The sequence below is a fragment of the Nilaparvata lugens genome, chromosome 10 (genome assembly GCF_014356525.2).
Source record: "Nilaparvata lugens isolate BPH chromosome 10, ASM1435652v1, whole genome shotgun sequence".
Classification (NCBI taxonomy): domain Eukaryota; kingdom Metazoa; phylum Arthropoda; class Insecta; order Hemiptera; family Delphacidae; genus Nilaparvata; species Nilaparvata lugens.
Genome location: NC_052513.1, coordinates 22,927,189 through 22,951,924, shown reverse-complemented (window position 1 = coordinate 22,951,924; position 24,736 = coordinate 22,927,189). Strand labels below are relative to the sequence as shown.

General features: G+C 35.3%; 1 protein-coding gene across 3 annotated transcripts in view; it reads right to left on the bottom strand.

Moving 5' to 3' along the window:
* LOC111057506 (synaptic vesicle glycoprotein 2B) overlaps window positions 1-16,736 on the bottom strand; it is a 62,129-nt gene extending 45,393 nt beyond the window's left edge. Inside the window, exons 1-5 of one of the 3 annotated variants that reach the window (XM_039436986.1) lie at window positions 16,539-16,736; window positions 14,287-14,340; window positions 13,688-13,849; window positions 12,784-12,946; window positions 6,155-6,276 (exon numbers count right to left, since the gene is read on the bottom strand). In XM_039436986.1, the coding sequence (XP_039292920.1) occupies window positions 6,155-6,276; window positions 12,784-12,946; window positions 13,688-13,849; window positions 14,287-14,340; window positions 16,539-16,542 (505 nt within the window). In that variant the 5' untranslated portion in view covers window positions 16,543-16,736. The remainder of the gene's footprint in view (window positions 1-6,154; window positions 6,277-12,783; window positions 12,947-13,687; window positions 13,850-14,286; window positions 14,341-16,538) is intronic. The other 2 variants (XM_022344937.2, XM_039436987.1) reach the window with 2 other exon arrangements.
* Window positions 16,737-24,736: the final 8,000 nt, after the last annotated feature.

Below are 24,736 nucleotides of genomic sequence, written 5' to 3'. Positions count from 1 at the left end.
TAATAAATAAATCCTTAGTTTAAATAACGAAATTAACGTTTTGGTAGAGAGTTAGTGGGGAGGATATTTTTAATATTCTTCCCAAAGAATGGACATTGATATGTCCAAAGCTCCGCCAATTTATGTAGATGCATAACAATATGATTATTATCTATAGTTATTATATTACAAATTACTTTTTCATATCATATACTTCAATAATTATTTTCTTAGTCTATATTATGTAAATTCATCTATAATTTTGCTGTATTGTAAGCTATTGTATATAAGTGTATAAGCCAGTATATATTGTAATCTACATAAATAAAGTACTCAATCAATCAATCAATCAATCATCAATCAATCAATCAATACCTTTACCCCATAGTTCTCACCTTAAACCCCAAAGAAAAACCACATCCCGGGCTTGCAGGTACAGCTTGCTCGCCGTCAATTCGCAGTTGGTTCAGATTGCGTACTACCTTTATAAATAGAATTATTGGTAGGGATCTGATAGTCAGATCCGTCTCCTTGTGTAGGGTTATCTTAATATCCCTTAAAACCCACCCTGTACTCCAAAGGCCGAGGGCCGAATCGGCCAATAACGCCACGGGCAAACACTCTTCCCCTGAAAGTAAAAATCTCACGAAAGAAGCAGAGGGTAAAGAATCAGGATAGAGGGAGAAGTGTAGGTCCAGTATCTCCACCTGTCAGTACGGCTACTGACCCCGACCCATATCCGACTGTAGCTAGTCCGCGTTGTAGCAATACTTCGCAATTATTAGGAAACCTAGAGGGTGGAATAGGTCATGCTAATAAAGCAAGTCCAGCATATTATTAAATACATATATACTCACGTCTCTCCATCTGAGAAGAGAGAGGGAAAAAAATAAAACCTTAATTGAGAGAACATTTGCAAAATGATGAGTCTATATAAGTCAATTCAATGTATCAAATGTAATCATAAGTTACTGTATCACATGAGACACACGAGAGTTTTTATAACTGATGTTCCTTTCCGGTACGATTTACCAAGGTGGTCATGTGTTGATGAAGCTGTAATAAAGGTGAATACTGAGATTTGTAAGATTTGTAAATATTTCAAAAATGTTACTGTGATTGAAATTAGTAAACTTGGAAGGCGTTTCCACACTCGCCATGGTTTTCACTTGAATATGTTTGCAAAATACTATATAGCTGATAGAATTCTCGAAATTATTAATGAGAGAGATACTATAAGTAAGCCAAGTAACTGTAATACAGATCAAGCAATCCCTCTCTATGATGACAGTTTTTCAGGAGCCACATTGAGTGTAGGAGACCCGTAAAAAACAAGAGGACATATGTTCATGATTTGAAGTAAATTCATCAGAACATAGATGGTCTATTTCATAAGATTGATCTTTTGGAAATTTTGATTGAAGATGAAAGTCCTGATGTTCTGATGTTTACTGAACATGGTTGGAAGGATGTTGAAATAAATTGTATAAAATTAAAGTATATGTCTCTGTCCAGTAGCTATCGTAGGTCTGGTATAAGAAAAGGGGAGTTGCTATTTTTATCAAGGACGCTTTGCTGAACTTATTGGGAGATGGATTGATGGTGCTGGATATAAGTAATTTTTGCTCTATGGGTGACATTGGAATGTGCGGTGGAAAGTTGGAATTTGAGAAAAATTTGGATTTCATAATTTGTGGAATATCTCCTAGTGGAGATATTAACTTGTTTTTTGATGAATTCTCTCTGTTGACTGAGCGGATAACTGTAAGACTGGAAAGTAGAATTATTTTAGCTGGTGATTTCAATATTAATGTTTTGAATAATACAACTGAATGCAGGAATCTAGTTCTGATTCTGGAGCAATTTGTTTTACACTATACAATATAACAGATTATTCTGAATAACTGGCAAAATCGCTAAATGAAAAGATTTTCTCCATGCATGACAAGTCTCGTTATAATCTATTTAGTTACCAGTATTGAAAAATTATTAAGATACCAGCCAACTATATTCTTCACCGGATAAGTTGGGGAAAGCAGTGATATACAGCATTGATTATCAAACCTTTGGAAATAATACGTTCCAGAGATTTATATAAATTATCCAGTAACAGCAAATCTGATTTGAAGAATCTCAAAGTCATAGTATTAAGTTGTAGCAACATGAATTATCGCATCTGCATTTGCAGAATTCAACAAATCTGTCACAGAAATTGTGGACTGTTGGAGTGGCCGACGTCAGTAACCAGCAAGAGCAGAGAACTGCGGGAGCTCCTGGGCGAGTCAGTAAGAAATTGGTATTATTATTATTCTAGGAACCACAAAAGGGTTATATATCTTATAATTCATGCTCTACCGACTGCAGCCAAGCAGGGAAACTCGTTATCGAAAGAAATAACGTGACAACAATATCTGAGCCAACAAGAAACAGACCTGAGTCCAAGACTGCGATATATAACATATTGACTAATATAGAGAATGATAGTTGTAAGTCATCGGTTTCACATACATTTTTATCCGATCATTCTGCACAAATCTCTCCACCTCTTTTGTTTTCAATAGACGAGCAGTTAATGGGAAGGAGGATCAGTTAGGTGTTCCTGTTTTCAATTCATCCATTCCAAATTCAGCAAACTTAAAAGCTGCTCTTCCTAAAGAATCCTGGTACTCTGTTCATAATGCAACTGATGTTGATAAACAATTTGAATGCTTTCACAGCTCTCTTCTGTATCATCTCCGTATTCAGTGTCCACCAATAAAAATTAAGGGAAGAAAAGGTGCTATGAACGTGAAAAGAAAAATAAGGGAGAGGTTCGAGAGGCTCACTCCTGATATTCAGCGGCTACGAGCTCTTTGAGATATCTCAAAATTTAAAATTGAGCATGGACTAATAATTGATGAAGATATATTGGGGAGGGTTAAACAGCAGTATGTAAATAGAGTTATTGAGGCGAGGAGAGTTTTATGGAGGTCTCATCTCAAATTCCACTAACATGTCTAAAACGAGCTGGAACATAATCAATCAGTTTAGAGATGAGAGTGGTGCAAGTGTAAGGGATATATGTCCCGATGTGAATGACAGGAGAGTTGGAAATCCTAAAGATATTGAAGAGTTTTTTATTTACATGGCTCCTGAAACACAGTCTGCTAATGCCAGTACACGAATAATTCCACATAGAAATATTCCAAGAAGTTTTTATTGAGTCCCACAAACAAAACAGAAATTTTAAAAATAATTAATAACTTGAAAAATAAGAAGAGTGTTGGTTACGATGATATTCCCATCACGGTTTTAAAGGCATGCGGTGATGAGATTGCTGATCCTCTTGTTTTCATTTTGAATGGAGTCTTTCAGAGTGGTGTGTTTCCTGATGCATTGAAAATTGCAAAAATAATTCCACTATAAAAGAACTAAAAGACATAACTTAAAGACATAACTAACCCTGTTATACAAATTTCTGATTAAGTGGACTGTAATTTTAATCGATTCAATATTCAATATATTCTGGCAGAAAAATACTAATGAATCCATTCATGATGCAATGAAAAACTCTATTATAAAAACTTACCCCGGCTGATGATCTATGCTGTAAGTCAGAGTAATTTTTATCTATAGGTTTGGGTGGTAAAAAGGTAAAGGAGAGAATTAAGGAATAGAGAAATGTAAATAAATCACTTGACCTCTGATGATTTCTGATGTAGTCACTTAGTCAGGCACTGCAGAGAGTTGTTGAATCATGTATGGAATTCTGCTTCTCAATTTTACTAGGTATCAATTCACTACTACTTTCGATATAAAAAATACTCAAATTCTCACATGTACTTTGAAACCAATTAGTAATTTTTAGTTGTTTTATTAGGAGTAGTACACCCCAATCGGGCTTATGCCTAGGGGTGTCCACTTTTATTTCACATTTTTTTATATCTTTCTTTTTTATTCTGTATTATGTTTGTTTGTGAAATAAATGAATTGATTGATTGATTGATTGATTGAATTATTACTCCCTACGATCGGAGACATGGAATTACAATTATTAATAATTTCCAATAGAAATACAAACAAATCAACGAACGAGTCGAACTGTCCTGTCAACAAAGGCAGCTATGCGAACCGACTGAACTCGAAAACTACAAAACGAACAATTAAACAATTATGCACTAGAGTGCGCCAGTAGACGGGGAAGATTGAACCTAACTATTCAGTGCCAAACTCCATTAAATTCAAACAGCGTCAACAAGGGTAACAGAGCAAACATGAAAAATTATAGACCCATTTTTGTGCTGCCAGTCTTATCCAAGATTTTTGAAAGGGTGATTTATGACATGATTATTGACTACCTACGAAAATATGATTTATTGATTGATTGTCAGAATGGTTTCATTGAAGGTAAATCCACTATCACAGCAGCAACTAGATTTATTGAGAGTGTAATTGAGGCTATGGACAATGGAAAGCTGCTATGGAGGTTCTGCTCGACTTATCACGAGCTTTTGATAGTGTTGATAAAGGAATTCTACTGAACAAACTGCACTCTCTTGGTATGAGGGGTATTATAAATAATTTGATAGAGTCCTATATGTCAAAGAGAATGCAGTATATTAGTATTGAGAATGGAGGTAGAGTTGAAGATTCTGAGAAATTGTATGCAACAAAAGGTGTTCCTCAAGGCTCTATACTCAGTCCTCTACTGTTTGTTTTGTATATAAATGATCTACTGTCGTCTGTTTCAAATAATTGTAATATTACATTGTATGCTGACGACACAACTCTGTTACTCCTTGGCAATAGTATTGACCAGCTGGAGCTGAAAGCCAATTTGTCTTCAAATGAGGTCGTGCAGTTTTATAATGAATGTGCTCTCTCCCTTAATCCTGACAAGAGCCTTGCTATACAATTTAATCTAAGGAGAATGTTTCCTTTCGAGCCTGTAGTCATGATAGGGGATAATGTTATCAAAAATGCTTATGCAGTAAATTTACTTGGTTTGACTGTAGACGAAAGATTGTCATGGAATGGGCATGCTGATAAAGTAGCTGGTAAGATTAGCAAGGGTCTCTTTGTATTACGGTATATGGTAAGATTTGTAAATAGAGATATTGCTAGGTGTCTGTACATACATTTTTTGGACTCAAAATAGTGTGTGAATTGAGTTATCATTCACATAGCCTCTACACTGTATTCCAAATTAAGGTTTAAAGCAGTTTTGGGCGAATGTCTGTTGTTTTACCTGCATTGTATCTATTGTCTACTAATAAATAAATGAATAGATATTTACAGAGTAGTATTATTCATTGCTAATAAGATCGAATCAGTAAAGAAGAATTGTGATGTTCATGGTTATTCTAATCGTGGCAATGGGGACCCATTTATTAATCACCACAGATTAAAATTCTCTGACAAACGTCCTAGTGTAGTTGGTTTGAGACTGTTTAAAAAGTTACCAAAATGTTTATATACCCCATCAATAAATTTTAAAAGAGAACTATATGCATTCTCAGTGAATAGGGCTTACTATAGTGTAGATGAATTCCTGATTGATGACACTTGAATTCTGCTGTTGTATTATATAAATGTATTCTCACCATTGTTATATGCTCACATTTTTAATTATACATTGTTATTCTGTCTATTTTTATGTTTTGACTTGGCCTGTATGTTCTCTTTTGGCTCAATAGAATGAATTTGAATTTGAATAATGTTTATCAGATTATGTCATACTTCTTGTCCCACTAGTTCATCAAATAATATTATTCATGATTTATTTTGCGAGTTCTGGATGTCTCTTTACTATACAGATTAATGTTATTTCATTCAATAACTAATGAAAATATAACGAAAGAAGAAAAGGTTGAATCACACTCTTGTAAAAATTATCTTACATGAGTTTCAATTTATTTCACATATGAGTTTCAATTTTAACTCCGAATAAGAGGTTTGATCTGAGTATATCGGAGGTATTATTCCGAGTAGGTGTTTCATCATTATTGAACAAGACTCCAGAATGAATGCTTTGAATTGATTCCCATCATTCTGTGAACTACGTGTTTCATTTTCCAAGAAAGGAAAGAAAAAGTTGCTGTAGTTGAATGACTGTTACAGAAGATGGAAGTACATATTTTTGATGAATGATCCCCATACCTATACCGGCGATAGTTTGTTGAAGAGGTGGAGGTACCTGGTTGGTAGAAATTGGCCAAACAACCGATTAGTGAGACAATCAGTAATGCTCTACTCCTGTTCTTATTTGTGTGGAACTCTCCAATGTATGGATAACATGGCACAATGCTACCGCAGATCCTGTAAGCATTTTTTAAATATTAACTCACCGAATGAGATTGATTTGTATAATGATACTGTAGTTCCATCTGAATAAGACTGATCCTCGAGGTGCAGTTCCACAGAGGCTTGTCGAAATGCGCCGCTCGAGACGCGCAGCTGTAAGCAGGTGTGTCGAGATGCGCGCGGCTATAAGCAGGTAGCTCGAGATGCGTCGTTACAGTCGTCACGGCTAGAGTCCATAACCTATGAATTCATTAGTAGAATAGATTCATTCCTATAGATTCGATGACTCATTGTATTTTTATGTTGTATTAAAGTTATGACGACAGATGAATTAGAAGTGTTGGCTACTAAATTGCTTTTATGATTCATATCTAACTAGAGACTCCCTGGGTTAGATAACTTGCTCATGAACTGTTGTATTGATCTCTGAAAGCTTTTACAAGTATGATATTACAGTAGTAGGTTTCATGGGGATCCTATTGCAATTGAAAAAAATACACTCTGTCGCTTCAAAACTTGTCCACCATCTTGGATCCAGCATAAACATGGATTCAACTCCATTTCGAATCTAGCTTGATTTTGAATCCAACTTATTTTTCTCAAATGGGAAGGTGATCATGTAATATATGATTTTGATACAGAATTTCAACGGAAGATTAATGGCGAAACCCGCACATCGATATCTCAAACCGTTTAAATTTGAAGATACTAATAAATGATACAAAAATGAAACGAATGAGTACCTATACAGTGAATATTCAAGAGAACACATAATATAGTAGCTTCTACTCACAAATTTAACACTTTGAACAGAAAAAATGTCATAGCAACTGCTATCACAAGCATGCTACTAATATTCAAGTATGTGTATGTTACAGACAGGCAGACAGACTTTAACGGAAACCAACATTAAGTTAGCTCTCCACTTAAATATTTTTGAAATCTCTCAACGCCATCGTTTTGAGCAACTTTTATTTCGTTTTGAGCACCCACCTTTTTCGAGATATGACGTTTCAAAAATTGGAGAGCAGCTCTCCATTTTTCGAAATCGAAAAACTAAACACGCCATCGTTTTGAGCTGATTTGAGCAATTTTTATTTCGTTTTGAGCACCCACCGTTTTCGAGATATGACGTCTTAAAAATTGGAGAGCAAACTTAATGCCAGCTCTCAACTTTTCAAAATCGAAAATCTATACGTACCATCGTTTTGAGCTGATTTGAGCAACTTTTATTTTGTTTCGAGCACCCACCGTTTTCGAGATATGACGTCTCAAAACTCGAAGAGCTAACTTAATGCCAGCTCTCCACTTCTTGATATGGAAAAATTAAGCACGCCATCGTTTTGAGTTCGTTTTGAAGTGATTTGTGCAACTTTTATTTCGTTTTGAGCACCCACCGTTTTTGAAAAATGACGTCTCAAAAATCGGTGAGCTAACTGAATTCCAGCTCTCCACTTTTCGGAATCGGAAAACTAGACATGCTATCGTTTTGAGCTGATTTGAGCAACTTTCATTCCGTTTTGAGCAACCACCGTTTTCGAAAATTCACATTCATAGAATGCTCCATGTACTAGAAATATTAATTCTTAGTACTAAACTAGGGGTGCTCAAAACGTGGAAACCCGCAGAAGAGTAGAGGTCTATGAGAAGCTACTCTCAGCAGAGGATGACGTTTTGATCCATCACATTTCTCAAGTAATTCCCACTCAAAGTATGCTCCATGTACTATATCTCAGATCAAAAAATCAAATATAACTCCTTAATAGGAGGTGTTCGAAACGTGGGAACCTGCACGAGAGTGGAGGTCTATAATGAGCTACTCTCAGCAAAAAACGTTTTTTTTTTTTGACGTTTTGAGCTATCACAGTTCTCAAGTAATTCCCACTCAAAGTATGCTCCGTGTGCTATATGAAAAATCAAATAATCGATAATAACTCCTGAACAGGAGGTGTTCGAGACGTGGGAACCTGCACAAGAGTGGAGGTCTATAAGAAGCTACTCTTAGCAGAAAATGATGTTTTGAGCCATCACAGTTCTCAAGTAATTCCCACTCAAAGTATGCTCCATGTACTATATGGTAAAACAAAAAATCAATTATAACTCCTGAACTGGAGATGCTCAAAACGTGGAAACCAGCACAAGAGTAGGGGTGCATGAGAAGCTACTCTCAGCAGAAATTGACGTTTTCAGTCATCACAGTTCTCAAGTAATTCCCACTCATAGTCTGCTGAATGTCCTTTATGGTAAATCTAAGAATCAATCATAACTCCTGAACTAGAGGTGCTCGAAACGTGGAATCTTGCACAAGAGTAGAGGTCCATGAGAAGCTACTTTCAGCATAGAATAAAGTTTCGAGCCATCACAGTTCTCAGGTAATTCCCACTCATAGTATGCTCCATGTACTATATGATAAATCAAAAAATCAATAATAATCCTGAACTAGAAGTGCTCAAAACGTAAGAACCTGCACAAGAGTGGAGGTTTAAGGGAAGCTACACCCAGCAGAAAATGACGTTTCAAGCCATCACAGTTCTCAAGTAATTCCCACTCATAGTATGCTCCATGTAACATACGGTAAATCAGAAAATCATATATAACTCCTGAACTAGAGGTGCTGAAAACGTGGAATCTTGTACAAGAATAGTGGTCTATGAGAAGCTATTCTCAGCAGAGATTGACGTTTTGAGCCATCACAGTTCTCAAGTAATTCCCACTCATATTCTGCTCCTTGTACTATATGGTAAATTAAAGAATCAATTATACTCCTGAACTGGAGGTACTCAATACGTGGAAACCTGCACAAAAGTAGAGGTCTTTGAGAAGCTACTCTCAGCAGAAATTGACGTTTTGAGCCTTCACAGTTCCCAAGTAATTCCCACTCATAGTATGCTCCATGTACTATATGATAAATCAGAAATTAATCATAATTCCTGAACTGGAGGTGCTCAAAACGTGGAAACCTGCACAAAAGTGGAGGTCTTTGAGAAGCTACTTTCAGCCGATATTGAGGTTTTGAGCCATCACAGTTCTCAAGTAATTCCCACTCAAAGTATGCTCCATGTACTATATCATAATTCAAAAAATCACAATACATGGAGCATACTATGTGTGGGAATTACTTCAGAACTGTGATGGCTCAAAACGTCAAATTTTGCTGAGAGTAGCTTCTCATGGACCCTTACTATTGTGCAGGTCCCCACGTTTTGAGCACCTCATGTTCAGGAGTTATAATTAATTTTTTGATTCACCATATAGTACATGGAGCATAATACGAGTGAGAATTTCTTGAGAACTGTGATGACTCAAAACGTCATTCTCTGCTGACAGTAGTTTCTCAAAGACCTCTACTCTTGTGCAGGTTTTCACGTTTTCAAATTCAAATTCAAATTCAAATTGGTTTATTCATAAAATATTACACTCTCAAATAAATTACTTGAATAAATTCTCTCTGCCTGGATGATTTGTCCGTTTGCAGGGAGGAGTCGCAAATTATCAGACAGAGGGCAAACACTAGCAATGATAAAATAAATTACGAACTATGAATAATAAATAAATTTGAGAGATCAATAAGAGAGTTCATTTCAATAATAAATTTCAAAAGTAAAGATAGGAAAATAACATTAAATAAATAAAATAAAAGTGTCAGCTCGACGGCGGTTATAGGGCTGAGTTGGGAGTAATATAGCTTTATTAGCGTGGTACTGTGTGTATTATTAGAATGGTATATTTTTGTGTTCAGAACTAGAAATGTTCATCTATATGGAGAATGTAAAAGAGCCTCCGCAGCATCTGAACCGATGCAGAGCATTCACCTGCTCACTCTCCGCTTGTAGACGGCAACGCTAACCCCCTCAGTATTTGAAGTCTCAGCTGGTACATTACGGTAAAGCCAATGGGCTAAATGAAAACAGTTTCCAAGTTGAATTGAATTTCTCAAACGGAGAAGTTGAATATTTATATGCAATCTGTTTCTAGTGGGATAATAATGTTTAATTTTATTGAAGACAAAGTTACTTTTTTATAAAGACAAGTAAATTCTCTATAAATAATTGTTTTATGTTTGAAACAGGGAATTCTTGGAAAAGTAAATGTGTTGGATATCTATGATTTTTGGTCAATAGTGTTCTAACAAGTGCTCTCTGTGAGACCGCAACAGGACGCAGGACACCCAAGGAGGCACCGCTCCACGCCAAGATGCCATACTCAAGCAATGTCCGCACATATGCATAGTAGACAGAACGACAGTGTCCAGCACTCAGGACCCTTCCCAGCTGTGCAAAGGCATAATTCATCTCACGCAACCTCTTGCTGAGGTACTGCACATGGGCCACCCAACTCGACTTGTGGTCGAATATTATGCCAAGATATTTGTGAGTTAAGACTTGTTCTATCTCAGGACAGTTACAGTCATTGGAGAATGGGTCACCACATGAATGCATTCTGAGCACCGTGGGCACACTGTGAACAGTTGAGGATAAGTGGGGGATAGACTAGGTAGAAGGAGAGAGGCGTGACTACAGTAATACATAAGCTACACACTAAATAGTTTTTGCTGTGGAGCTTTGTACACCATGCGCCCGACGAAGGGCGTTTTGAAGGACGATATCTCCTTGGGTCTGTGCTGTCCTCAGGAGCATACACACCCATAATAGAAAAGTGTCCCCTGTCATGTTTGATTCTCACTGTAATTATTCTGTCACTTATGAACTGGTAATCTTTTATTTTTGGTTGCAGATCTTTGGCTATGGAAATGGCAACTCCTTTGCTAGCTCTCTGTTCTTTTGTACTCCACTGTATATAACGACATAGTTTTCAGCATATTTAGTTCCTGATAGCTTCATTTTTGTTCCTGTTATAACAGCTATCTTTATACCGGAGTTCTCCAGAACCTTTGCTAGTTCGATTTCTTTTGAAAGAAGTCCTCGCACATTCCAAGTTGCTATTCTAATTGTCTCCGTTATCCATTCATTCGTTGTATTTGATGTTTCATCATTTGTTTTTTTTAAATTCCGGTCCCGATCCGAGGCTAAATTTTGAAGCTTGCCAGTAATTTATGAATCCCCTGGCAGCGCTACGAACGCTACGCAAGTTAAGTCCAGTGGTGGGGCCGCCACCTTACTGCTTCTAGACTCGCAGGATTTTTGTAAGGTTTACTCCCCTAGACAAGTTGCTCTCACCGCAGCTAAGAGTCTTGTCCACCCATTTTGTTTTGTTTCAGTTCACTCAATCCAAGCCTTCATCAGATTAAGCTATCCAGCCGCACCATCGTGGGGGCGCACATCTTCAAGTCTTAGAAGTTATTACATGTTGAGTGAAGGATGTATTTGAAGATGTCAAAACAAAGAGGCCGGCTTTGTTTTAATATGCGTTTTTTCGCGAATTAATGCCGAAATAAACAAGTTATCGAATATACAAAAAATATTACTATTTTATTTATGAACGATATGGGGAATAAAATGTTCAAGTTTGGAAAGATACATCTTTTCAATTTTTGAGAGGAGTTCTAATAATATAGTCGGAACCGTTTATGATCTGGAAAGAAAACGGAATATGGAAATTTAGCACTTCAACAACCCATAACTCGCTTATTGGACCACTTAAAAATTTCAGTTGCCACTTTTTCTCACTCTTATAATGATCTTAACAATTATATTGGAAAAGATTATCCAATTTAAATAATGAAGAAAAGTGTACTGAACAGCCTTAAGTCAATTTTGTTGTCCAAAGAACTTGACCTGCAAAAACGTTCGAAGAATTCGTGTTCAAAATGTGAAGCTAATTAATTGATCAATTCTTTCTAAAGTTCTTGTCGAACATACAAACAGACAGAAAATGACCTTGGCCTTCATTAAGTCAAAAGTGAGAATGAGTTCGAGTTCGGATAACGCTCGTTCAATGAATCATCGAATTTAATGAGTTCATGGGTTATGTGCTTTAGCCGTGACAGCTCTAATCACGCATCTCGATACGGCTGACCACGCGTCTCGATACGACTGTTCATAGCTGACGCCCCTAAGGAATTGCACCTTCAGATGTGCAGTAGATTATTTCATCATCATCTTTCAAATATTTCATGTGTCACGATTTATCAATAAATTTTGTATCACAGTATTTTATTTCTTAGTCATGACTAGAATACTAGAACATACACTATTCATAACGTGTCAACTAGTATCAATAATTATTATAATGGAGTCAATGAATTCAGATAGTGGGGAGATTGAGTGGAATCGTGGATTAAGAGATTAATCCATGTTGGTAAGTTGATAAAACTTATCTTCAGGGCTTCAGGTGTTGAATGCATTCTAAAATTCTAGGAACATGAGGAAACTCATCAATAGAGAACTGACAAAATCCTCGTTCTGTTATAAGATTATCTGTAATTTCAATAATTGAGTTTTTCCGATAAGTAATGTCGCTGATCAATCCTGAAGTCATGATAAGATTTCAGAAAACATACCAGTAGTATGATAATATATCATAATTAGTTAAGAGAATAACGTAATTTAAGTATGAACTCACACAAAACCATGTAAAAAGCGCATGATGAGAAGTGAATTGTAAGTTGGCATGAAACTCGACAGGACGTACATAGCTCCATCCATTATTAAACACCTCAAAAGTATGAATCTGCGTCCTCTAGTGTCTGAGAGAAATCCCCACATGTGACTACTTAATATCATTCCTGAAATTTGAAAACACTAAGTGCCAGAATAAGGTATAAATAATTATCATATTGAACGTCACATAACTTGTTCATTGAATCATTCACGTTGTCTTATACCTTATTTATAGTATAAATGAGTATTTTTACTATAAATAATGTTTAAGACATATAAGACAACGTGAATGATTCAATGAACAAGTTATGTCACGTTCAATATGATATTCCATTCAATTAATAGTTGGGTAGGTTAATTGTAGGTTAATTCACGTGTAGGCTAACACAGAGATTGTCCATAATCTCAAATTCTGTATCTTCGGTTGTATATATCTAAATTTTCAACCTCAAATCTGAGGACACAACATTATTTGGTATCAGAAGCAATATTCTTTGTTGACCTGAAGGTTTGGTCCACATGGATGTAATATCCTGTCCTTGTGTTGAACTAAGCTGAACTTTCACGTTTGGAGCTAGCTTCATTTCTTAATATTAAACATGTTATTAATTTGACTACTACACGGAGTTTTGATGTAGCCTTGACAGGATAGGCTGTGAAAGAATAGCATATCATGAGTGAACTATTAAGTTGATGAAGGTTAATAATTACCAATTCATATCCAAATTATTATTCAGTTCATTCCGAAATTTGAGTATTGCTAGTTCATTCAAAGACTAAGCACTGAATAATGAAAAGAAACTTTCTAAAGATCTTCCATCATGAGGTGTTCTTTGGTTTTGCGAAATGTTTTGGTTGGAACTTACCTATAAATCCGCCTGAAATGAGAGTGCCCTTCTGTATGGAATCCATTTGCAGGTCACATTGAGCAGCAGTCATTATGAAGCTAACTGTCCCCACACTGATGAATGATGCCATAGCAATCAAGCCTCCGACAAACATCACTTTTCTCTGGAATTTCCCATGACCTGAAATTGAAAAAAAATTGAGGTTCCATAATCAACATATAAAAAGAGTCATAAGAATAAAATTCATGTTAACTCACTTGTAAGTTCTTGAAGATATGATCCATTACTTTCTATAAGAGAGGGGGAAGAAAATTAAAGAGATAGATTAGAAATTATTCTCACAGGCTGCTTTCTTCGATTTTGTTCATGGGTGGACACCTGGAAATTTGCTGCGAACAGTAAGTTATAAGTTACGCTAATGGTACAAAAATGATAATATTAAGTGACCTGGCTGGCCCAGGTCTGGTATCAGAGTTTTCAGATCACACCTGATCAATTCCAGAGCCTCTGACAACTGTTAATGGGTAGCCGGGACCGACTTCTTAGCATCTTCATCCGAAACACGGATAATGGTGATAGATAGGATAATAAAAAAATATTGTGAATGTGGAGCTTACCTGCCATTTGAAGAGCTTCTTCGATTGTGTAAGCTGAATCAATTTTATAAGAGTCTGAAAAAATACATACACGTATTATAGATTCTACATTAGTGATTGATACAAAAGTAACTTTCTCATAATGATAAATCTCATTGAACAGATACATACATTATTTTGTGCCAAGCACTATTTTTAATTCAAACCTTTTCCCAAGTTATAATAGTAAATTTAATACGCAATAGACTGGAGCCATTATTGTGAGTTAGCGAAATAAATTATTTTCTCTCTCTCTTATGAACGGCCCAGGATTGATATTCAAAAATTGTGGCTCCGAATCGTCGAGGAATGTAGATTATGGGATTATCTCCAAAACTTAGCCTTCCTGTCGCGACATAGAGTGCGATAAGTTGGAAAACAGCAAGATATTGAAATTATAACAAACTACCAATTTTGCAGTTACCTTTTGGTCCTGAGGCTCTAGAAGCCACGCGACGATTGGTCAAATTGATTCCCTACGCCCAATAGGAGACCTGTTTCTAAATACAGTAGTGGGGCGATTCCCCAGCCGAGAGACCAGATTACGTTTCGGAAGACACTTTGCTAGGAGCACTACGAGAGTAAAGATGTAGTCATTATGTTTCGCCCTTTTTGGGCAAGTACATATTATTAGTTAATGTAGGAGTTAGTTTTATTTTATTCAAGTTTAAATTTTCTAGTAGTGCCATGTCCTGAAAAGTTTAATTGTGTTGCTTCATCATGTAGGAATAATTGTTTCTTCAAATAACCGCTAAGGTGCGTAAAATAAGGTTAAAATATAATTTAGGAAATTCAATTAATTGAAACTTCCATTTGAGTATTTACCAACAAAGCCTGTTATTTTTCAAGTTAATAATATTGATTGAGAATAATCCTTTTGATTTTATTAGTGATGGGATATGATTATTTTTCTTCCTAAAGAAGTACAGAGAGTAGAGAAGAAAGTTTTCAGTTATGTTACATTTGAGTCTGAAGATATATTATTGTAGAGTATGGCTGAAAGTCAGGAAGATAGTGTTTAAATTGGAATGAAATTTTCAAGATTATGTTCATATTGAGTTTAAGACATGCTAAAATGACTGTGTTTTCTCATGGCGTTGAGGCTTTGAACTGAACGCTAATTTATTAAATTATAACAGAAATTTTGAATTTATTTTTGGAGGAAGATCCATTAATTCTCAAACAAGGAATCAGTAGTTTGAAGATTAAAATCTATAAAAAATGAGGATTCAAATATAATGAGAGAATTTAATTAACTGTAGTCATTAGATAACTCATGTTTTAGCTTTAGAAAAAGTTAGAAGTTAATGCTGTGATACATTTATTTACAGCGGTTCATGTGTGACCCCAAACCAACTTCATGTTTCACTCCTTCAAAATCCAGCTTTAAGACATAACTCCATACCATCATGAACTCCACGAGCAAGGCATGTCGTAAGAGGTCCCGAGGATGATACCTGGCCAGAATTGACGTAAGGCCGTTTCGGGAGACGGAGGTTCCACATCGCAAGATGACTTCCCGACATCATCAACTCAACTCTTAGAAGAAAACGCCGAAATAACAAAATAACATCGAAAGGAAACACGACGGAACCCATCAACAAAGTGCAGTGCAGTGAAACAAAGGGTCATACAAAAATGTCAATCAAAGTGCGAGTTTGAAATTATTGGTGTATGGGGTTATCGACGAAATATGGGATCTTTGGGTTTTTCTGTTTTGAGCTTTGTTTTGAAATTAATATTTGCAACTGATGTTATTTGGTTTGGTGACGTATTAATATCTAACGTAAGGATAGTAATGCAACCCCAGATCAGAGAATAAAGGTAATGTAACGTGTTAAATTTAATATGATTCTTATTCTCTTTCGTATCAGTATTGTTTATATTTTGTTCATTTTAAAATATTGTAGTGTTAAAATAGTGAACGGCGATTAAATCAGGCAAAAACTTATTGTAGTTCTTTCTGACTCTAACCCGTTCGCCTGCATGAATTGAAATAGTATAGACTCAGATTCATTTTCTAGATGTGCCGGCCTACTTTAAAATTCTAAAAATTCTCTTCAAAATTATTTTTATTTTATCACCTTCATAAAGGTTAGGCTTAATTTAAACAAATCTACAATAATTAATGATGAATTACGAAAAAGAACTTGTAACTGTATAGTCAGTGAACTTGTAAAAAATAAATCTTCTATAACTTATGAATTATTGTAATTGATTGGAAGATCACTCACACATGTTTCTCCAACTGTCAACGATTATGCAAATCAAGATAAATTACCAAAGAATTAAGAAATATATTGATAGTCTTATAAGTAATATAAGAATGTTCTTGGAGCTATAGCTTTTCACTATACACAAATGATGCCCAACAAGTGAACGCTCAATCCTACCTACAGTAGAGACTGTAAAAATGAGATTCACCCAGCTTGTTTCACAACCAATGTAATAATTATTATCTTCAATTAAAGCACAAAAAGCTTAAGATGAGTGACTGTTTTAGAATCACACTAGTAAACAGTGAGATGGCGAAAACTGTTATCAGTTGACCTCTTTCTGTCATGGTGAATGCTACATTAGTAATATGATGTGATGAGGAGTTCTACATATTCTCAAATTCACAATACAGATAAATGGTTCTCACTGGTTCCATTGCGAATTTATTCTAGAATCTACATTCCTTATGTGATCTGAACACTTGAGTTATGAACTATAAACAATAGCCTACTAATTTTCATTATTATTTTATTTCCATGGAGTTATAGGGAACTTCATTTTATTCCATTTTTTTTGGAGTATGAACATTTCTTGGTTTGAAAGGCATCAGGGGATCACCCAATGATTTAATCTTTACACTATTTGCGGTTCAGCGATATTCTTTCTCTGAGCTTCAAATGTCACAATCTTTCTTCCGCTGGTTTCTGTCAATTTTAATTATATTTCAGAAGGTTTTACAGTTTATGGATTCTTTTTACATATTTTTCTTTTCATGGTCGATACCCTCATGTTCTCTATGTTGTGATGAATCTTTCAAATAGATCTCAGGAGAAGAGAGAAAATTGTGATTACCTTTTAAAATGAAAGAATTTGCTAAAGGAATAGTTAGCGACCGAGCGATAACACTTACTTATCAGTAACTGTGTATTAGATAAGAGTACCGTTCTGTACCGAATATTTTCTAGGAAAATTATTCAATAAAATTATAATTATTTTGCAAATAAAACACAAATTGTTTATGAATCGCTCACTGATTTTGAGGTTACACTTTGTTTACTATCGATCAGATGTTTTTAAAACAGTTCGAACGCAGCTGACTAATTCAAAGTATTGTCAAATGTCATGCTGGCTTCACGTAAGATATAATACCATCTCTAAAAATTAAAACTATCAATAAAGGACCAAGAATTTCAAATAAAAAATAAAATGTATGTATTATAGTTGAAATTATTTATTATTTAAGAAATTATATTATATGTCAGGTCTTATTGTAACTAAATAGGTCATAGCATGAAATTATATTATTGATAAAACGGCAGAAATTAATTATAACAGTCTCAAACCTAATAAAAATTGTACAAGAATATTAATTTATTAATGATTTAATTCAACTGAACCACATGGTAATTAAATCTCTTTGGCAAGCCTAAGCCAATCATAGTGCATGGAAATAGCACCAAGAAGGTGATCGTTTGAAAGCAACACATGTTAATCTATTATCAGACAACAACCCTGTCTTATCATTTATGCTAGCACATGTACATTGTATGAGAGAAACTATGTCTAGAAGATTAAGCAGTTTTAAGGATTACCTAAATTGAATCATTATTGTAATTAAAAGAATTATATTCTACTACTTGCCACTGACGTCATGTCTACGTCACAAGCGTTCTACCAATGGCAAATTTTTATGCAAATTATTACATCGAGATTCTGAGAAGCAAGGTCTAGCCAAGAAGCTTAGAGAAAAGACAGCACTTCCCTTTTGAAATCCTCACCGTGCAGATCTCTTTTTATAGTTACCAAGACCTATTTGTGAAAATTTCTTGTTCGATTTTAAATGTTCTATTTGTGAGCCGATATTTTAGGCCAATTTACTTGTTATTTGTAAATTTCTGTTTTCATCAATCGATAAATTAGAAGTTTAAAGTAAATTATCCCTTAATTAATTCGGTGAAGGAGATATCAAATCAAAATTCCCCACGTGCTGAAACCGAAGCCTGGATTGCCGCCGATCAAACGATTTTTGATCTAAAGAAGAAAACCACGACCGCCAAGGAAATTCACGTGAGTTATAAGTTTTAAAAGGGGCCCCAATCTACGCTTCGAAAAATATTTCAGTGCAGAAACATAAATTTTTTCTTCGTTAAACTATTGGCCACGCCGACAAGCGCTTTTAGTTATTAAGAGCCTAAAATTTATTCAATATTTAATTCATACGAACTTGTAGTTGATTAGCTATCCTCCGCTGCCTGAACCACGACCCCGAACATTTTTAAAAATATTTTATAATTCATTTTTTCACTATTTTTTCAAAATTGTTCAATTTTATCAATCGTAAAATTCTGTTGAATCACGCATGGTATCATGCAAGCACAAGAAAATTTTTAACTATTCTGTTAATGCTAAATTATTATCAACCTGTAAATCAAATTCTGAACCTGCACTGTATGATTGCATATTTTATTGTAATATATTTCAGTTTTGTTAATTCGCTTTCTGAGTTCGATTATTTCTTAAGCCTGTCAATTATTGTGTCTGATATGTTCTATATCATCAAGAACCGATCGAATACGATCGTTGGAATAATTGAATTAAGCTGGATACTGGAACAGGTCTAAGTGGATGTAGCGAGTGGGGTCAGATCGAGATATTTATTCTTTGTCCTTACCTGCTCATATATCAGCTTTTATCTGTTACCTACCTCGACTTTGGAGCGAACACATCAATTGTACAGCAGTGGCAGCCATAGATCATATAAATTCCTACAATAGAGCTTAAAACCCGACAAGACTCTGTTCTCGAAATATATTCTGAACGATATTTGGTCCAAATACCGTATCTTAACCCTTCAGAACTTATTAGAGACGCAGTCCCGTAAATTATCTACATCGGGATTTTTGCTCGACCTGTATGATTTTGTATGCTCATTCTTCACAGGTAATAATTTTAAGGTATCCGTCTTCAGTGTTTAGCGATCGCTACACTGCTTATAAAAATTTCATCACTATACAATTTGTCATTAGAAGAATCAAGGGTGAGCGAGCGTTTAGGCCTCCCGCGATTCCGACAATTGTATTGAATCTTGTAGTGAATCAATCAGTCTGGTGTACATTCAGCGTCCACGCACGCCATTGCAAAATTTATAGCCGCTACACCATTGACTCAGTACAAGATTCACTCTACATGTGTGAAGCCTTCAAATACCGCTCCACATGATTTGCCAGCCCAACGTGAGGCATTTAAATATAGCACTACATGATTTGGCAAATCTCTCTACGTATGTGAGGTGTGTAAAATACAGCTTTACATGATTTGGCGCCCAACAGTGATAGGCATTGAAGAGGTGGATAATCGACTACGAGGATTATTTAGTTGCTCAGTATACTATAGTGCTGACAACGAGAAAATTTTTGAAAAATTCATGGTTGTGAATTTTTTCGAATTTAATATTGACTGTTCACTGTTATATAAAATAACAAGAAGTACCATACCCAATTTTTGAACGGAAAAGAAATTTATCGATTGATGAATTTTTAGAGAAAAAATCGAACTCAGAATTTTATTATCGTGTTATTCGAAAATTGGTCATACTATAAGTCATAGGTATAAGAGATATCATAAGAAAGGTCATATTATTTGAAGAATATTAGGTCTATATTGAAACAATTTATAAAAATTTACAGAAAAGAGGATTGAAGTTATTTATATTTTTAAATTTTTAAAACATAAAGAGGGAAGCAAAATTAAATCACGGATATATTGCGGAATAATTCAAACAGAACACTGCTGCTTTTATATAAAATTTTGCAAAGAATACTAGCCCTATATATAGAATTGCGGCAAGAAATTATAAAAGTAAAATATTATAATAATAGTAATAATAAATTATAAGAGGCGTACCTGTATTACCGCATAAGTGTTCACTGTGTATCCTGTATGTTCTTGTCATTTTTATGTTAACGATATTGCTAACTTGACTCATTTTATCACTGAGCACATTGTTAAACCACTTTTTTCTGTATTTCACTCACTACGAAGCTATAGCAATTTCTATTGGATTTCTTATTAATTATTTTGTATATCACAACACTTTCACGTTTTTTATTCACCGCACACGTTCGTCGCGTTATTCTCTCACAAACCATGGCAGGAAACGACCAGGTCAATCCAAGTCTGTCGGACAACGAGGACATTTCACCCGAGTGTTCGCCGCCATCCGCATCCATCACCGCAGCCGCCGATTTCCATCCCAATGTACTGGATGATTTATCTTCGACACAGGTGGAGGAGAGCTGCATCCTAGTGGAAGATCCGTCGGCAGCCCAAGAGCCGGAGGACGAAACATCGGGAGAGCATACGGATGACGACGCCCCAGAGACAGGAACTCCCATTTCTCGTACCGTTGCTCGGATGAAGAACCAGCGGATGACCGTTAGATGTACACCCGATCCCGCCATGGATATGGACACCCTCCTGAAAGCAATAACCAAGATGAATGAGAAAACAAATGAAGCAATAAACAACTTAAAAGAAGACAACAACGAACAAAGGAAGAATTAAAGGAAGACAACAAACAAATAAAAGAAGCATCGAAGAAAACAATGAAGCTATAAACAATCTAAATGAAAAAAGCGACCAAACAAAGGAAGAATTAAAAAGGAAGTTCAAGAAGCAAAGAAGGTAAATGAACAGGGTTTGGAGAAATTGAGTCAGCGGATGGATGGAGCATTCCGTGACACAGATAAAACCATCAAAAAATTAGCTGAGTGTCTGGATAAATCAATTTTAGAAACAAATAACCGATTGGATAGGATATCTGAAGATATGCATATGGAAAAATCAGCGTCGAAGTCAGCATTAAGAAACATATACATGTGGAGAAGGATACAATGAAGGAGGTGAAAGTCAAACAAGTAAGCGAACATGACACATGTATGGGAGACCAACCTACCGAGAATGTCAAGACTGAAGTCGCGCCGCACCCCGCAGAACGCCGAGAGGGACCAGCCGACATCACCCGCCAGGCCGAGGACGACATCCATCAGGTAGAGGGACAGCCCGTACCACCGCGCGCCGGACACCAGGAGTCCAAGGACGTTGCCGACCACGTTGAAGAGCAGCCTGGACCGCCGACCGCCCACCTCATCGTCCATCCACCGCGAACAGCACCTGCAACATATGAACCCAGCATTCATGGAGATCGTTCACAAAACAATAGAAATAAAACAAAAACCCACAACAAATCAAAATCACAAGTGAAAGTAAAAACCTATGAATCAAAACAGCAAACAAGGAGGATTGCATTACGTCAAAGAAGAAAACCATCTACTAGAGTTCATTCACACCGCCGTCATGTTAGGCTAAAATCTGACATCAAATTTTTCACCAGCAGGCAAGAAAAAAAGGAAGACAGTATTGAGAAAAACCTACTACCACCGCAGTCATGTCCGGTTAAAATCAAGTAGACTGTACACCGGCATGCAAAAAAAGGAAAATATCATTTGGAAAGACACACAGACACCACCGGCATGTAAGGTTTAAGGATATCAAACTGCATGTCACCGGTCAACAAGGAAGAACAACATTGGCTGAAGAGATCTACCTACTTCGCAGGCACATTCGTTTTAAGCCAAGTTTGATAAAACGGATAGTTGCAAATCGGAATTGGACCTTTGAATAACACCGGAATCAAATTTAGATGGGGGCTTGAGAAAGGAATAATATTTTAATCTACTGAAGCTACGTTGTGAATTACATGAATCATCAAACTTTTCATGGTCACAGCCTACCCACCGAGTCATTATCTTTGCAGACTAGCATTTTTCTACTGCAGCCTAATCAACATAACCTAAACATCGCCGCATCTCAGCTAATAAAGAAATACTATCAATCTACTTCAAAAGAAGAAATTGAAATCAACTTTAAGTCAAGAAATTAAAACTGAAAACAACTTTAAAAATTTACCAACCTGATCAAGCATCTAACATCTGCCTCATGTCAGAGTCATCACCGAAACAATCGCCTGGTATCATCTACACAACTGAAAAACAGAAACAAGGATTATATTATCAACAGAAAATAATTATAAATTAGAAATAACATGAAGTTAGTAGTGAATAGGAGGAAAGAAAATAAACAAAGTTTATTTGAAAAAAATGTGTAAATCTAACCTCGAAATACAGAATCAATAGAAAAATCTATTCAGAGTCAAAGCCTGTTCGATAATTTTCTTCGTCACACCAACCAATGTGTGCGAAATCATAGAGTCAATGTATAGGAATCAAAGCAATATCGCTATTAATTAATGTAACATATTATTTAATGTGGAATTATAAGTAAAAAACCCAACAAAAAATATATATTCATGTTAAATTGCACGAAATGCGCATGTTCTGTGTCATATAAATGTATTGCTAAAAAGCTAAAAAGAGAATGAAATTCTTACCTTTAAATGTGAAATTTATTACTGTTGCATCAAAAGATCATGAATTGAAATTCAAATTGATAAATATAATCTTAAAGACTTAATATTTGTAACCAACATCGATAAAAATCAAGAAAGCCATTTCAAGTGTAACCCTGTTTGTACACAACGTACTAAGCGCAAATAAGGAATTGCTCGAGTCAAATGGTGGACGATTGTCAAGTCACCGAAGTAAAATCACACTCTCACCCAATTTATGTAAAAGCCAGAATAAAGAGTCGAAACCTGTAACAACTATGAAAAATGATGAAAATCTATATCTGTCGCAAATACTGTTTGAATTCTAAGAGGATAATATGTGAAATTTTGTATATTTGTTATAGTTATGGGTCTGCTCATAAGCCACCCGTGAATGGAAGTTGTGGAGTTGTTTTAATGAAGGATCCAAAGAGACCTCATTAATTATTGTATTTCGATTGTATCCAATGGAAGGAACAATCAATTATTTATTTTCTCGTAGCCAAAAGTGCACGATATATTGTTTTTAGTGTTAAGTGTTGAGTTTTCGTAGAAGTAAGGAGATGAAATAGTGTATTCATCACAATATCGGATTTTTCAAATAGTCATTGTTTCGACTCGTCTCCCAAATTACCTATTTAAAATATCCTGGGGGCTTTTGTGTGATGAATCTTTCAAATAGATTTCAGGAGAAGAGAGAAAATTGTGATTACCTTTTAAAATGAAAGAATTTGCTAAAGGAATAGTTAGCGACCGAGCGATAACACTTACTTATCAGTAACTGTGTATTAGATAAGAGTACCGTTCTGTACCGAATATTTTCTAGGAAAATTATTCAATAAAATTATAATATTTGCAAATAAAACACAAATTGTTTATGAATCGCTCACTGATTTTGAGGTTACACTTTGTTTACTATCGATCAGATGTTTTTAAAACAGTTCGAACGCAGCTGACTAATTCAAAGTATTGTCAAATGTCATGCTGGCTTCACGTAAGATATAATACCATCTCTAAAAATTAAAACTATCAATAAAGGACCAAGAATTTCAAATAAAAAAATAAAATGTATGTATTATAGTTGAAATTATTTATTATTTAAGAAATTATATTATATGTCAGGTCTTATTGTAACTAGTGTTCCTGTTCAAGATTATCTGCATATTTTCAATAGTAATGGCTATAAATCTTACATAAATGGTGATACCCGAGTAACAACCACAACAAATTCTTGCATTGACCACATTTTTTATAAAAATTCAGGCAACCATTCTATGTTCACTAAAGGAGTTATATTTAGGACAACCATAACTGACCACTACGCGGTTGTACTGAACTTGGTGAAGGTCCCTATCAATAAGGATAATAGAAACGTATTGATAAACACATTAACTAGAACCAACTATCATGCACTATTGGAACGCATAAGGAATGAAGATTGGGAGAAATCTATACCGTGAATGGAAGCATTGACACTATTATGGATAAATTGTCGATCGTTTGACCAGTCTCATCAATCAATGCAAGAAGGTAAAAGTGATACCTAACAGACTTCGTCCCCTGAAGCCCTGGATATCTGAAGGCATCATAAGATCAATAATCACGCGGGACAAAATGCATTCTAGACTCAGAAGAGATCCTAATAACAATATCTTAAAGAATGAATATAAGGCTTATCGTAATGGTTTGAATAAGATCATAAATCATGCAAAGGAAGTCTACTATAAAGGGAAAATTGAAAATTGTAATAACAACAGCATGAAGTTGTGG